Source organism: Canis lupus, chromosome 16 (genome assembly GCF_011100685.1).
Source record: "Canis lupus familiaris isolate Mischka breed German Shepherd chromosome 16, alternate assembly UU_Cfam_GSD_1.0, whole genome shotgun sequence".
In the NCBI taxonomy this organism is placed as follows: Eukaryota; Metazoa; Chordata; class Mammalia; order Carnivora; family Canidae; genus Canis; species Canis lupus.
This window is the reverse complement of record NC_049237.1, coordinates 31,480,413-31,494,209: the sequence shown is the minus strand read 5'-3', so window position 1 is coordinate 31,494,209 and position 13,797 is coordinate 31,480,413. Positions and strand designations below refer to the sequence as shown.

The window sequence follows — 13,797 nt, the reverse complement described above, 5'->3', positions numbered from 1 at the left end:
CAGAGTGAGGGCAGTGTGTTGTAGCCATTAGAATGTAGAGCACAAGCTCTGGAGTCGAGTGGCCTGTGCTCCACTTGTGACTTCACCAAGAACCTGAGCATGAAATATTTAGTAACCTTTCTACATCTATATAGAATGTATATGTATGAAATCAAAACCTACCTTGTATGTTCATTGTGATGATCATGTGACCAATCTGACAAAAGCATTTAGGACAAAATCTGATATCTAATTAATAAAAATAATACAGCATCTTAGAGCAGTGCTATTATATGACACAATATAGATATTTACAGTGGCTATTAGTAATATTTTTACTTGTAAACTATGACTCTGGTTCTATTACGCCAAAGTTTCCTGCTCCTTTCCTGAGCTGTATCATAAATATTCCTTGACCTAGAGCCTTCTTCCTAGGGTAGGGAGTAGAGAATGGGTGGGTCCATTTTTCTATCTCCTAGAGCTTTGTTTTCTGTGGTGACTAGCCCCTATAGGGTACTTGTATGTGATGTATGCCTAAAATTGTTTCTTGAATGAATGAGTAAGTATTCTATAGTTTTTTGACTTCCTCTCCCTTTATTCAGGGCTTAGAACTATTTAGCTTTTAAAATATTACATGAAACTGTTTTTTCAACATTGAGAATACCATCGGAGATTAATTTCCAAACTCCTGAAAGGCAGTGGCAGGAAGGTGGCTGGTAACAAGTTTATTATACAAGCTCTGTCCTTTGGAGAGCATAGGAGAAATGTCAAGTGGATTTGAATTCACTTAAACCACAAAGTTTATTTGTGCATCCTGTCCATTTCTTCCTTCTTTATCCATGCCTGAAAATATTAAGTATTTCTTCATATTTAGGTAGAGCAGAGCAACTCACTGATGGATACTTTTTCTATATCTGAGTGAGAATTAATCTAATTCTTCATCATTTCATGAAAAGTCAATACCGGAGAGCATTGGGATGCTAAGAGTATAGTAGGAAGCCAAGAACAAAGTGAAACATGAAGAGACGCCTCAACAGCCCCAGGGCTTACTATGCCTGAAGTGGGAGAGGCCAAGGGGACCTCAGTTGTCTCTCAGTCACTGCTCTGTCTCTGTTGTCATAGCACAACACACATTTTTTAGAATACTCTAATGTTCCTGGCTAGGAAGAAGATAGGATAATCCAGAGATGAAAGAAAAGAAAGAGAGAGGAAGAGAGAGAGAGAGAGTGAGAGAATTTCTAGTTTGCTTTAGAAGGTATAGCATCCTAAGCCACCCTCTTAATTATACCCTTCAAAGGCACATGTACATTATCCTGGGCTCAAGGGAGATGCAAAGGCACTAGTCTGTCCATAGCAGACCTGGATTTCCATTCTCCAGGGCAGAATGAACATGCATCAATGCTTTTTGGGTGGAGGCAAAGTTCAGCAGCACCGCAGGGTGAGTGAGGACATCTGGTAATGGCAAAGCTGCTCTGTAGAGCTGGTGGTTTCCAGCCCACCTGGCAGGAGTGAGAGGGATGGCTGCATGCCTCTCCCAGGTGCTGGCAGCACAGTGCCACCTGTGGAAACACAAAAGGTCTGAAGCAGACTAGAGCAGTAGTCTCTGCAGCAGTTGCTCCTGCTCATCGGCCTGCATACATGAATATATGAATATTCTCCTTATAGTTAATTTTTAATTCGATTAAAATATATAAATATGAAAATATATACATATTGGTGGTATATACTCAAAAAAAGTAGTATGTCCTGGGATTTTATACAAATAATTTTCTCTCTCTCTCTCGGTCTCTCTCTCTCTTTTTTAAAGATTTTCTTTATTTATTCATAAGAGAGAGGGGGAGAGAGAGAACAAGAGAGGCAGAGACACAGGCAGAGGGAGAAGCAGGCTCCATGCAGGGAGCCCAACGTGGGACTCGATTCCGGGTCTCCAGGATCACACCCTGGGCTGAAGGCAGCGCTAAACTACTGAGCCACCCGGGCTGCCCTCTCTCTTTCTTTTAAAGATTTATTTACTTTTTTTTAGAGAGAGAGCACAAGAGGGAAGAGCAGTGGGAGAGGTTGAGAAAATTCTCAAGCAGACTCCATGCTGAGTGTGGAGCCTGACGCTGGACTCAGTCTCACGACCCTGAGATCATGAACATAGCCAAAACCGAGAGTCAGAGGCTTAACTGTGCCACCTGGGTGCTTCCAAATCATTTTCTCTTAGGGTAGAAAAGGATTTCTAGTGTTGTTCATCTTGTGCAATGCTGTCTAGCCCAGTTCTGGTTGGGTAGTTATGGTGGTATATCAAACGCCCCCAATACTCAGTGACTTAAAACAGTAAATGTTTGCTATTGTATGTGAATCTATGGGTCCATTAGTTCTGCTGATCGAGGTAGAGCTCTGCTGATTTCAGTGAGTCTTTTTATACCCTGTGTTCAGCTGGCTGGCTGAGGATGACCTCACTGGCAAGTCTTAAGGTTGGATGACAATGAGCTGGTATGATGGGGGATGATTATCACTCATCATCCACCAGGATGATCCAAGTTTTTACTCATGATAGCTGGTGAGGGTGGTAAGAGAACAGGCTTCTTGAAGAATAGGCTCAGAACTGACACAGGTTACATCAACCATATCCTATTGGCCAAAGTAAGTCACAAAATCAGTCCAGATTCAAGGAGGTGGGAAGGGGGAAGACCACTTTTTGATGGGAATAGATGTGAAGTTGTAGGGCAAAAGGCAAGACAAGGGGGATAGTTGAGACTATCTTTGTAATTAGCATAAAATAGATGTTGCTTCTGAATACATTTTTGCCAGATGAATTGGTGACCTTAAAGGACACCTAATTGTCCCCACTGTGCATTTCAGTGCTCTTTACTATGTCTTCACCAAATGGTTACTCACCCTTGACTTAAACACCAGCTGTGATAGGAAACTCTACCTTCAATTGTAGCTCTCTTCTTCTGAAGTCAGTAAACTGAATTAAACTGCATGAAAACTCAGGGCAGTTTGGGTGGTTCAGTTGGTTAAGCATCTGCCTTCGGTTTGGGCCCTGATCCCAGGGTCCTGGGATGGAGCCCTGCATCTTGCGCCCTGCTCAACAGGGAGTCTTCTTCTCCCTCTCCCTCCGCCCCCTCCCCTGCTCATGCTCTCTCTCTTGTGTGTGTTTTCTATCTCTCTTACATAAATAAATAAAATCTTAACAAAAAATAAACTGAAAAAAATTTACCTGTTTGGAGCTCTGTTTCTCTGTGAAATATTGGGAAGATCTTCAAAATCCCTAATAGATTTAACAATGTAATTTTTTTTTTAGGACATTCTGTGTGGCTTGTGAAATAGGACCCCCTTTCCTCATCTCTCCACCTTTCCCTTCCATTTAGTATAAAGGAATCATGTATTTTTGAGGATAGGTACCCTATGAAAACATCTACTCAGTTTTTGTCAAAGACCCAGAGGTCAGAAATTGATGAGCTTCAGACAGTGTACTTTCTATATCACTTTCATGATGGTATCTGCTATAGAACACTTCTTGCTGCATAAAAAGAGGTAGTTCCAAAGAAGTCATTTGGCATTTCCAAAGGGCTTTGCAGACATTCTGAGTTTCCCCTGTGGCAATTCTGTGAGGTCAGTGAAGGGTTTTCATTCTTCTTAACTTATAGATAAAGGTTTAGATGCAGGTGGTATGGCCTAGTTCACAGGATATGTCAATGGTTGAACTTGGATAAAAGCTTGTGGCCTGGGGCTCTGTCAGGAAGCTGACCTGTATTTATATTGGTGGGTGAAAGCAGATTGAGTCCTTGGGCTTGAATTCAACCCTGCAGTTCTCACATAGCTGAGAGTCAGAGCCTTGGCCTGTATAGCAAAAAGGGATTTCAGAGGTCTTCTGCTCTAGGGCTAGGTTCTGATCTGGTTGTGAAATCAATTTAGTGGATTGTAGGTTAAAATTCTAAAAAGTGATATAAAAGATAATAAAAGAATAAAATAGAAAATAGATTGAATTCATATAGTAAATGTTAATAGAAATGTTTTTATTCTGTATAAATAAATGTGTATCTGTGCATATGCATCTATATGTATAGAAATATAGAGTGTTGCCATTTAATGTATTATTTCTTGCTATGGTTCATTTTAAAAAAATTTAAAGCCATTGGTGTAGTTTAGCCTCCCTTAGTTTAGAACCCAGGCAACTGAGCTCTCAGGAACCTGAAGTGACTTGACCCAGGTCATCCAGAAGGTTGGTGGCCAAAGATAGGTTTAAAATTTGGGTTTCTTTCTTTCTTTCTTTCTTTCTTTCTTTCTTTCTTTCTTTCTTTCTTTCTTTCTTTCTTTTCTTTCTTTTTTTTTTTAAGATTTTATTTATTTATTTATTTATTTATTTGAGAGAGAGAGAGAGAAAGAGGGAGAGGAGCCGGGGTTGTGGAGGCCGAGAAAATGAAGGCCATTCCACTTTAAGGTCAGCGTTAGCACAAGTACAGCCATCCCAGCCTGAAATTTACATTACTTCAGTTACAGAAAAAATAGTTTACAGCTTAATGTCCTAGAAAGCCCCATATTAGAATAAAAACAGAGCCCAAGCCAAGAGCAGGAAGCTCCTATTAGAATGAGAACAGAGCCCAAGCCAGGGGCAGGAGGCCTCATATTAGAATAAGAACAGAGCTCAATGCCCTTGAAGGCCCCATATCCAAATGTAAACAGAACTTGAGGAATTGCTCCACCCCTTCTGGAGTTCCCCTAGACCAGCCCTTAAAACTAAGCTAAAACCCACCTCGGGGTCCAAGTCCCTGCTTCGCTGTATCGGGTATACTTGGACCCAAGCTGGAGCTTGTAAATAAACCCTCCTGTGTTTGCATCGGTGTTGGCTCCTCGGTGGTTTCTCGGATTCGCGATCTTGGGTACAACAGAGGGAGAGGGAGAGAGAGAATCCCAATGAAGATCATGGCCTGAGCTGAAACCATGAGTCTGATGCTTAACCAACTGAGCCACCCAGGCATGCCTAGAATTTATATTCCCTCATTCCCTTTGGAGGCAGCATAACATAGTGGAAAGGGCAGCGGATTTTGGTTCAAATAGAAGTTTGGTTCAAACCTTTGCCCCATTATATACTGGTTGTATAACAATAGACAAATAGCTTATCTTTATTTTACAAATGAGAAAGCTGAGACTGAGGGAGGTTAATACTTACACTTTAGGATTTAAGGTGGGGGTTAAATTCAGTAGGTGGGGGTTAAATTTGATAAGATGATATGGATGAAATAATTAAGACCTGGGTCACTTGGTAAATAATTTTTTCTTCCAGGCATCCCAAAGACCATTATTACCCCACTTCTAAATGTAATTCATAAATATATATATATATATATATATATATATATATTCATATATATTTTAATACTTATGCTAAGGTTTAATGATTTTTATATATAATTTTATATGCAAAATATAGATGATTTTATATATATAAACACCTTGGCATAATTAGTGATATAAGCAAACACCTGAATAATTCTAAATTGAGTTTTATGCACAAATATGTGCTAGGACTTCTTTTTGTTTGTTTTTAAAGATTTATTTATTTATTCATGAGAGACACAGACTGAGAGACAGAGGCAGAGACATAGGCAGAAGGAGAAGCAAGCTCCTCGCAGGGAGCCTGATGCAGGACTTGATCCTGGATCCTGGGATCATGCCCGAGCTGAAGGCAGGCGCCCAACCGCTGAGCCACCCAGGGGTCTCTGTGCTAAGACTTCTAAAGATTATAAGGAAATGTAGAGTTCATCTAGTAGACAAAAATGAATCATATACATATGAAAAGTTACTTTGCAAAAAAAAACAGAACTTGATAATTATAATAGTATTATATGAATGGCCCCTCAAATAAATGTTGTATCTCTGATGAGGGAGAAATCATTGTGAAGTAAAGGAATCAAGGAGGGCTGCCTGGAGGGTTTTCAGGATTGGTAGAATTTAGAAAGTCATGGGCAGAAGATAACATCATGGGAAAGAGGGAAGGTACAAATAAAAGGTGCAGAAGTGGGAAATATAATGATGTAAGACAAATTCAGTCTGGGCAAATGAAGGGTACAGGTAAAGGAGCAGGAGTGAGGAAGCCTGAGATCAAATTCTAGAGGGCCTGGTTTGCCAGGCTCAGGACTTGACATCTTGTTCTGCAGGAAATGGGATCCTATGAAGAGGTTTTATCTGAGTAGTGGTATGAGAATAGAGTATTTAAACACAGTTAATTCCCAGTTTATTAGGAGGGCATAGTTTCTTGGAGATGAAATGTCTTGTTCAATTTTAATCATGGGAGGTTAAAAGATCACCGGTCACTTTAACCACACAGAACTTAAAAAAAGAAAAAAAAGACAAAGGTAATTGATTCAATTTGAATAATTTAAGTTTGAAGCCAGGCTGACTAACAACATACCTCATAGATCTTGGGTAAAGCAGGTTTGGAGAAATTTTTTGAAAGCATTAACAAGAAGTAGGATAAGATGCTAAGTTCTGGAGATCAGTCAAGGAAGGAGGAACAATCCAAGTCCTGACTGGGGGCAAGAAAAATGGCTGGGATGAAGGGATGCCCAGTACTCAAATTTCATGCAAATACTAAAGGAGGTTTATAGAAATGGTCCCATCAGAAATGACTGATGTTACTTAGAAACCTAAGAAAATGATGATTTGGAGCCCAGCATGGGCATTGCAGTTGACAGTCCAGGAAGTAGATGACCTGAGGTTCTCACACTGAACCCAAGAACACAGATGTCACTTCCTGTGAACTCAGCGTGAAGCCAGTAATTTCTGTTTTTTTATTCTTGAGGTGATGGTTTTTTTGCTGTTCCCATATTCCAGACCAATCCTTTCTCCTTTGATATCCAAGTTTCAGCTCTTCTGCTCAAACTAGGAGTGTTGTAAAAACAAAACAAAACAAAAATATATATACAGGATATAAATATTCTTTGTACCTCTCATACACAATCTGTGTGCAAAACAATCATATTATTTAATTATTGTTGCTGCTATTCTTATTATTCGTGTTTTTCTTTTTATTACTTTACAATTTTTATCTTCTTTCTGGAAATATCAATATATGTTGTCAGAGGTAACTGATAGAAAGCAATAGTAAAAATTTTATTAGCATCTCTGAATGAGAAACACACTTTGTTGATAGTATTTGTACTTCTTCCAGCTCTATTGAGGAATAATTGGCAAATAAAAATTGTGTAAATTTAAGGTACACAATGTGATGTTTTGATAGATATATACGTGTGTGTACATATGTGTGTATGTGTATATATATATATCTCATATATATATGATGGCCATATTCAACCATCACCTCAAAGTGGAACTCATAAAAGCAGGGAGTAGAATGGTTGGTGGCTGCCAGGGGATGAAAGTTGGGAAATGGAGAGATGCTGGTCAAAGGATACAAAGTTTCAATTTTGATCCTATTTGTACTTAATTAGCCAGTCTTCAAATTCATATTTCCAGACTTCTCAGTTGGATTTCAAAATGACCCTGCAATATAACAGTTAATAGAGAATTTAGGGATCACTAATTCCCCCTCCCTTTCCTCCTTCTTGGCACATAATCACAAGTTTCCCAGATTCTTCCTCATTATGTTTATCTTTATCTTTTTATATTCTTGTCTGATGTTACTTGTTCCCTTTATATTTAGGACAATAAGAACTGAATACAGTGCTTCATCTATGGTTTGACTTTAATGAGTCACAGAAGGATGATCATGGAATTTGTCCAGGACAAGAATTTCTACTGGTATGGATAAATATATTAGATTTGTGACATCAGGGGATTCCTGGGTGGCTCAGAGGTTTAGCGCCACCTTCAGCCCAGGGCGTGATCCTGGAGTCCCGGGATCGAGTCCTACATCGGGCTCCCATCATGGAGCCTGCTTCTCCCTCTGCCACCACCGCCCCCCGCCGTGTCTCTCATGAATAAATAAATAAAATCTTTAAAAAAAAAAAATTTTGTGACATCAAGATAGCAGTACAAGTGGCATCATACCCAAGTTACACATCTTTCCAATTTCACTTGGCCCACTTGCTCCTTGGTTCCCTCTGCCACTTGCTCTCTTGAGTCCTAATGTAACTGACTCCTCTCATGACATTTCTAGCTATCTCTGCTTCCCCAGTGTAGGCTGGTGTCCAGCATTGCCTCTGTTGTTCCCATTATGGCAGAAGTCTCAGCCCAGTACTACCAGACTCAACCCATCTGGAGCAACAGAGACTTGGATGCAGTTCAACTCACCTCTTCAGGACTCAGATGAAGTGCCATGGGCAAGAGATCTGGCTTCTCCAGTGGCTGCTCAGAGGGCCAGGAGGGACAGACAGATAAATGAAGGTATTCATGCCCCCCTAGACAAAGTTTGATCAATGATAAATGGGAGATAGAAGGGAGTCAGTAGATTTTTTTTCCCTTTCTCCTAATGGATCGTTCTTAGGTATAATCAGTCAAAAATGCATAGTGACATTTGGGGTGAATAAAAAACCAGCTAAGTTTCCTTGTGAAGTTATGGACATCATGATATGCATAAGCTTTCATTTGCTTTCTCCCTTCATGCTGGCCTAGCATTGCTGTGAAAGGAACAGCACATATACCATGTCTGTAGCTCTGTCTTCTAGAAAACTTGAACTAAGCCACATGCTGATTCTGTAATCATTTATTCTACAAACATTTACTAATGCTTTCCATGAATTCCAGATAATGTGCTGAAAGCTGTCTCCCTCGCTTGGAAGGTTGCTCATGGTGTAGTAGAGGGAGTCAATTATTTATGTGTTACTTATAAATCTTTGTCGAATCACAATTTTTCTCAATGTTATTGGTACAGTTGATGTTTGGTAGAGATTAATGTGAAATTTGGCCTAGGATTTAAATAACATTTTATCACAGCATTTTCTCATGTCATTTAACATATTTCGAAGCACTGGGTTTGTGGTCATAAAGTTCCACTAAACGAATGTCTAATAATTAATTAACCATTTTCCTAAATTTGGATGTTTGTTTTCTTCTTTCACATCATTCTCTCTCCCATCTCTCTCCCTGACCATGCTCTTCCTTTCTTCACTGTCTTTAGTCCCAGCTCCCCTCCCCTTCCACACTGACCCCTTCTGTCTCCTCCTCCTCCTCCTTCTCTTGACTTACACATTTAATACTAGGATGAACACCTTAGCATGCAAATCTTAGCCATTATGAAAGATAAAGAACCTAAACATGTTATCTCAGTCCCCCTTTTCAGAAATACTATGATGTGTATTAATGAACAAGTAAAGCATGAAAGCAGAGGGCGCCTATGCTCTTTTCCAGGAATTATCATCCCTTTATATTATCCTTAGGAATGTTGATATCTTTAGGAAAGATTTCTAGAAGTGGATAATGTGTCAAAGGATAAGAGTAGAGTGCCTCAAGGCAATGGAGGAGATAGCTAAATTTCTTTATGTTAAGTTTATCCCTAAAGTTAGACACCAAAATTCCTTTGAAATTTGTTATTTTAATTGATGGATATAGTATGTTATGGTTTTCAGATTTTGTTGGTGTGGTTGAACATATTTCTTTAAGAAGTTTAGCAACCTTGTTTTCTTTCCCTTTTTTTTTTTTTTAAAGATTAAAAAAAAACTTATTCATAAGAGACAGAGAGAAAGAGGCAGAGGCACAGGCAGAGGGAGAAGCAGGCTTCCTGTGAGGAGATTGATTGGGACTCGATCCCAGGTCCACAGGATCACGACCTGAGCCAAAGGCAGTTGCTCAACTGCTGAGCCACCCAGGGGCCCTCTCATTTTAAATAATTTTATTTATTTGAGAGAGAGAGTATGAGCAGGGGGAGGGGCAGAGAGGGAAGGAGAAGTAGACTTCCTGGTGAGCTGGATCATGCTGGGCATGATCTCAGGACCCCAGGACCACGACCTGAGCCGAAGGCAGATACTCAATGACTGAGCCACCCGGGTCCACAACCCTGTTTTCTTTTGTGGATTGCATGTTTACATCTATTGGAGTTGTAGGGTTTTTGGTTTTTGATTTTTGGGTTTTTTTTTTTTTTTTGTGAGTAGCCTTTACAGATTAGGAATATCCTCTAGTGTCCTGTGGTATTTCTCATAAATATTTTTCTTAATAATGATTTTTTAATTCATGATTTTACTTTACAAACAGGGCAGACATTTTCAAATCTAGTTTTTCCATATTTTTTATTAGTTTGATATTCAACCTTGTCTCATCTGCAAATCAGACGAAAGAAACCATTTTCAAAGTGATTGATTTTTTAAAAAAAATAGCATGAAACAAAAAACATTGAACCCAATAAGACAAAGGTCAGAAGCAGGCCATATGGGCTGACATTTGTCTGCTAATAATTTTAACTTAGTGATTCATCATTCAGAGATGCCTTTCTCTCTTCTCCATGAAGTCACTGTGAGAGGCTCTGTCCTCTTAACCTCAGCATGGTGTTTGTGCCCGTGTGCAGCATCTTTACCACTACTCTCCAAGAGCTCCAGTACCACCATGCAAAAGGGAAGGCCAGACGTGGATGGTTGGGTTTACGAAACAGGTAATAATTCCTGGAAAATTGCAAAGCTCCCTCTGTTCTCATACTTCACTTGCTCATTAATACAAACCATAGTATTTCTGGAATTGGGTTGGTGAAATAACATCACTAGGTTCTTAATTTTTCCTGCTGAGAACTGGGGCAAAACTTACGGGAGTAATCATGCAACATGGGACTATACAAAATTCATCATCGACAGAGTCAACCCACAGCATTTCTGTGACCCCATCTAAATCCTGGGAGCTTCCCCTGGACATACCAACTTACATCATGTTAGGAGGCATCATTCTAGCTTGGGGTATAATTCCTTCTCAGTTTTGTTTTCCTTCCACACCCTCTCTAGTTTTTAAACAGTTAACCTTGATAGAAATGGTAGAAACCAATTAAGAGTAGTTCTGTCTTTTCTCTGTTGACATGCAATAGTGTGTTGAATCCCTGGCAATTATGGTTTCTGTTGCTCTTGTTACTCTGGTTTCTTTTTCATTTTTTTTTTTTTTAAAGATTTGTTTATTTATTTGAGAGAGAGGGAGTACATGAGCAGGGGATTGGTGGTAGGTAGAGAGAGAGAGAGAGGGAGGGGGGAACAGACTCCCTGCTGAGCACAGAGCCAGAGGTGGGGAGATTGACTTGAGTCTAAACTAAGAGATGGATGCTTAAACTACCGACCGAGTCACCCAGGAGCCCAAGTTTCTTCTTCATTCTTGTTCCCTCTTTAGACCTGTAAAAACAAAGCCAACTAGTGTGAAATCAGAATGCACTACATGTGGGGGCGACTACAGGGTGGAGCTGTCTGAGGCTTCTGACCACTGTCAGAGCTGAGCACACGCACAGAACTCTACTGGCTTGGCTCCCTCCTGACCTTGCCCAAGGTCATCCTGTCAGTCACCTAGCGTTTTGAGCTGTGGGCCAACATTCTTATTCTGCAGGGGCAATCTGTGAACTCCAAACCCATATTTGTTTATGCAGCAGCGTAGATCTAGTTGTGTCTGATGTCTCCCAACTGATAAGTATTACCTTGCTTCTCAGTTTCTTCTTACAGAAAGAGAAGGAGACAATGAAAGTTGTAAGATCATGCTTCTATCTAGGCATCCCTTTCTTCTTTCTTCCTCCCCAGAGAACACCCTGGAAAGATATCTTCACCTTGCTTTGCACATGGTTTCCTTGGATGTCATCAGATGTCTGAGTAAAGGAGACAGAAGAGTCCAGTTTGGACAAGAATGTCTCCGGTGCTATTTAACTTTCTGGACTATGAATGTTCCTGGAGCACAGCTGCAGGGATGGATAACACATACGTTCAGCTCGAACTGCAAGCTGTTGAGGACAAAGAGCGTAGGAAATTCAATTCCAAGCTCTAGTTGTTCCTGATCAGACTTGACGTGTGTGCCTGGACAATAAGATTTGTGACCTCAGCAGAATAAATGTAAACCTAATCCCAATTAGCATGTATAAATAGTCTTGTTCCAAGTACTCGGTCTCTACTTCAGACCCTCCAAATACAGGAGAGGGATGGGGTGCGGGCTGTGGAGCCTAGTAGATCTGGGTTTGAGTAGATCAGATTTTCTCCCATCTCCTGGCAGGTCCCTGTGGGCCCATTACCTCCCCTTTGCAAAACTTCAATTTCTCTCCTTGTTGTGACTATTATAAAAGCGAGGCATTCACTGAGTTGGGTACAGTTTTATTTTTGTGAGTTTTTGAAATTTTTTAGATTTTAATTCTTTAGATTTTAATGATAAAACTATAATAATTTTATGACTACAAGTAAATATAATACGGTAATACATTCTATCTCTACCCCTGGGCCTTTCATAATAAGAATATTAATAATAAATATTTTTATCATTATCATCAATATCAAGAGCCAAGAAAAGAGATGTAATGCGTCATTACCCATTTCCAAGGACCTAAAAGCAATGGACAGACATGATGAAATCCTTCTGACTCTATGTGATATTTTTCCTTTGTCTTTTCTCAGGACAAAGGCATACAGTGTGTATCCTATCTTGTTTGTATGATAACATGAAATTTATTCTCCTTTTCACCCACATATGCCCCTAAACTAGATTATAAGCCACTCCAGCCCAGAGAGTGCCTAATGTATGGTTATATATGAAGTAGATATGGGAAAGGCACAAGCTAGGTTGAGCTCATTTTCAGAAATCAGAGTGAGTGTTCTTGTTGCTATTTTGAAAAGGAGTTCAGAGATTTCCTAGGGGAGGCAACTCTCTGAAAAATGACTCAAATTGTTTTTAGACTCAGAAATAAAACCTTAGGATTCCATTTAAAATCTTTATTCTTAGTCCTCTCATTCAACACACACACACACACACACACACACACACACACACACACACACACAATTAAAAACAAAACAAAAAACAAAAAACCAGAAAATCATTTATTCTAATGGGAGGAAGGAGCTATGGATTTTCCCATAGGTAGGGACCTGCATGTGTTAGGGGTTAATCAGAGATCACAGAGCTTTCAGGTTAGTTCTAATTTGATATCAAACCTATAGCCACTTGTAAATAATCAATAACAGAAGTAGTAATTAGTGACAGTAGTAATACTAGTAAGGGAAACCTAACTAGTGATAATATATAATTTCTTAAGGATTTGACATGCTAAATACTATACAAAACACTCATTCTTTATCATACTTAGGCTTTATAAGGAACTTATTATGTAAACAATTTTCATATTATTATTCTCATTTTACGTATGTAAAAAACAAAATTCAGAGATTAAGTAAATACTCAAGGTCATTTTAATTCTCAGAAGAATACTCGTGGAGTACTAGGTACTGCCCTGGGAATTGGGAATATCGCAGTGAACATAGTAGTCAGAAATTTCTGTTTCTTAGAGCTTCTGTTCCAGTAGGAGAGGCTACAGATTAACAAAATAAATAAAATGCATAGCCTGATAGAGGTAATAAGTGTTGAGGAGAGAAATGATGCAGAGACAAGCATTAAGAAGTGTCGGAGGGGGCAGCCTTGGTGGCTCAGCAGTTTAGCGCTGCCTTCAGCCCAGGGCCTGATCCTGGAGACCTGGGATTGAGTCCCACATCAGGCTCCCTGCATGGAGCCTGCTTCTCCCTCTGCCTGTGTCTTTGGCCCTCTCTCTCTCTCTCTCTCTGTCTTTCATGAATAAATAAATAAAATCTTTATAAAAAAAAGGAAGTGTCGGAGGGAGATATAAATTTTGGAGGGAGATGGTCAGGGGAAGCCCTAACAAAATGATATTGGAAAAGGGACCTAAAGAAATGGTGGGAACCAACCACACATCTGGAG

At 39.7% G+C, this 13,797-nt stretch overlaps 1 protein-coding gene across 2 annotated transcripts in view; it reads left to right on the top strand.

The window, feature by feature from the left end:
• The window catches only part of LOC111090168, a 33,211-nt gene extending 21,297 nt beyond the window's left edge, over positions 1 to 11,914 (top strand). The window contains exons 2-5 of one of the 2 annotated variants that reach the window (XR_005371092.1): positions 7,634 to 7,731; positions 8,154 to 8,316; positions 10,373 to 10,513; positions 11,625 to 11,914. Coding sequence is in view for 1 of the 2 variants with exons in the window: in XM_038559232.1 (XP_038415160.1) it covers positions 7,679 to 7,731; positions 8,108 to 8,316; positions 10,373 to 10,513; positions 11,625 to 11,875 (654 nt within the window). In the remaining variant the exon portion in view is untranslated. Of the gene's footprint in view, positions 1 to 7,633; positions 7,732 to 8,107; positions 8,317 to 10,372; positions 10,514 to 11,624 lie in introns of both variants that reach the window. The other variant, XM_038559232.1, reaches the window with a different exon arrangement.
• The last annotated feature ends 1,883 nt before the right edge of the window (positions 11,915 to 13,797 follow it).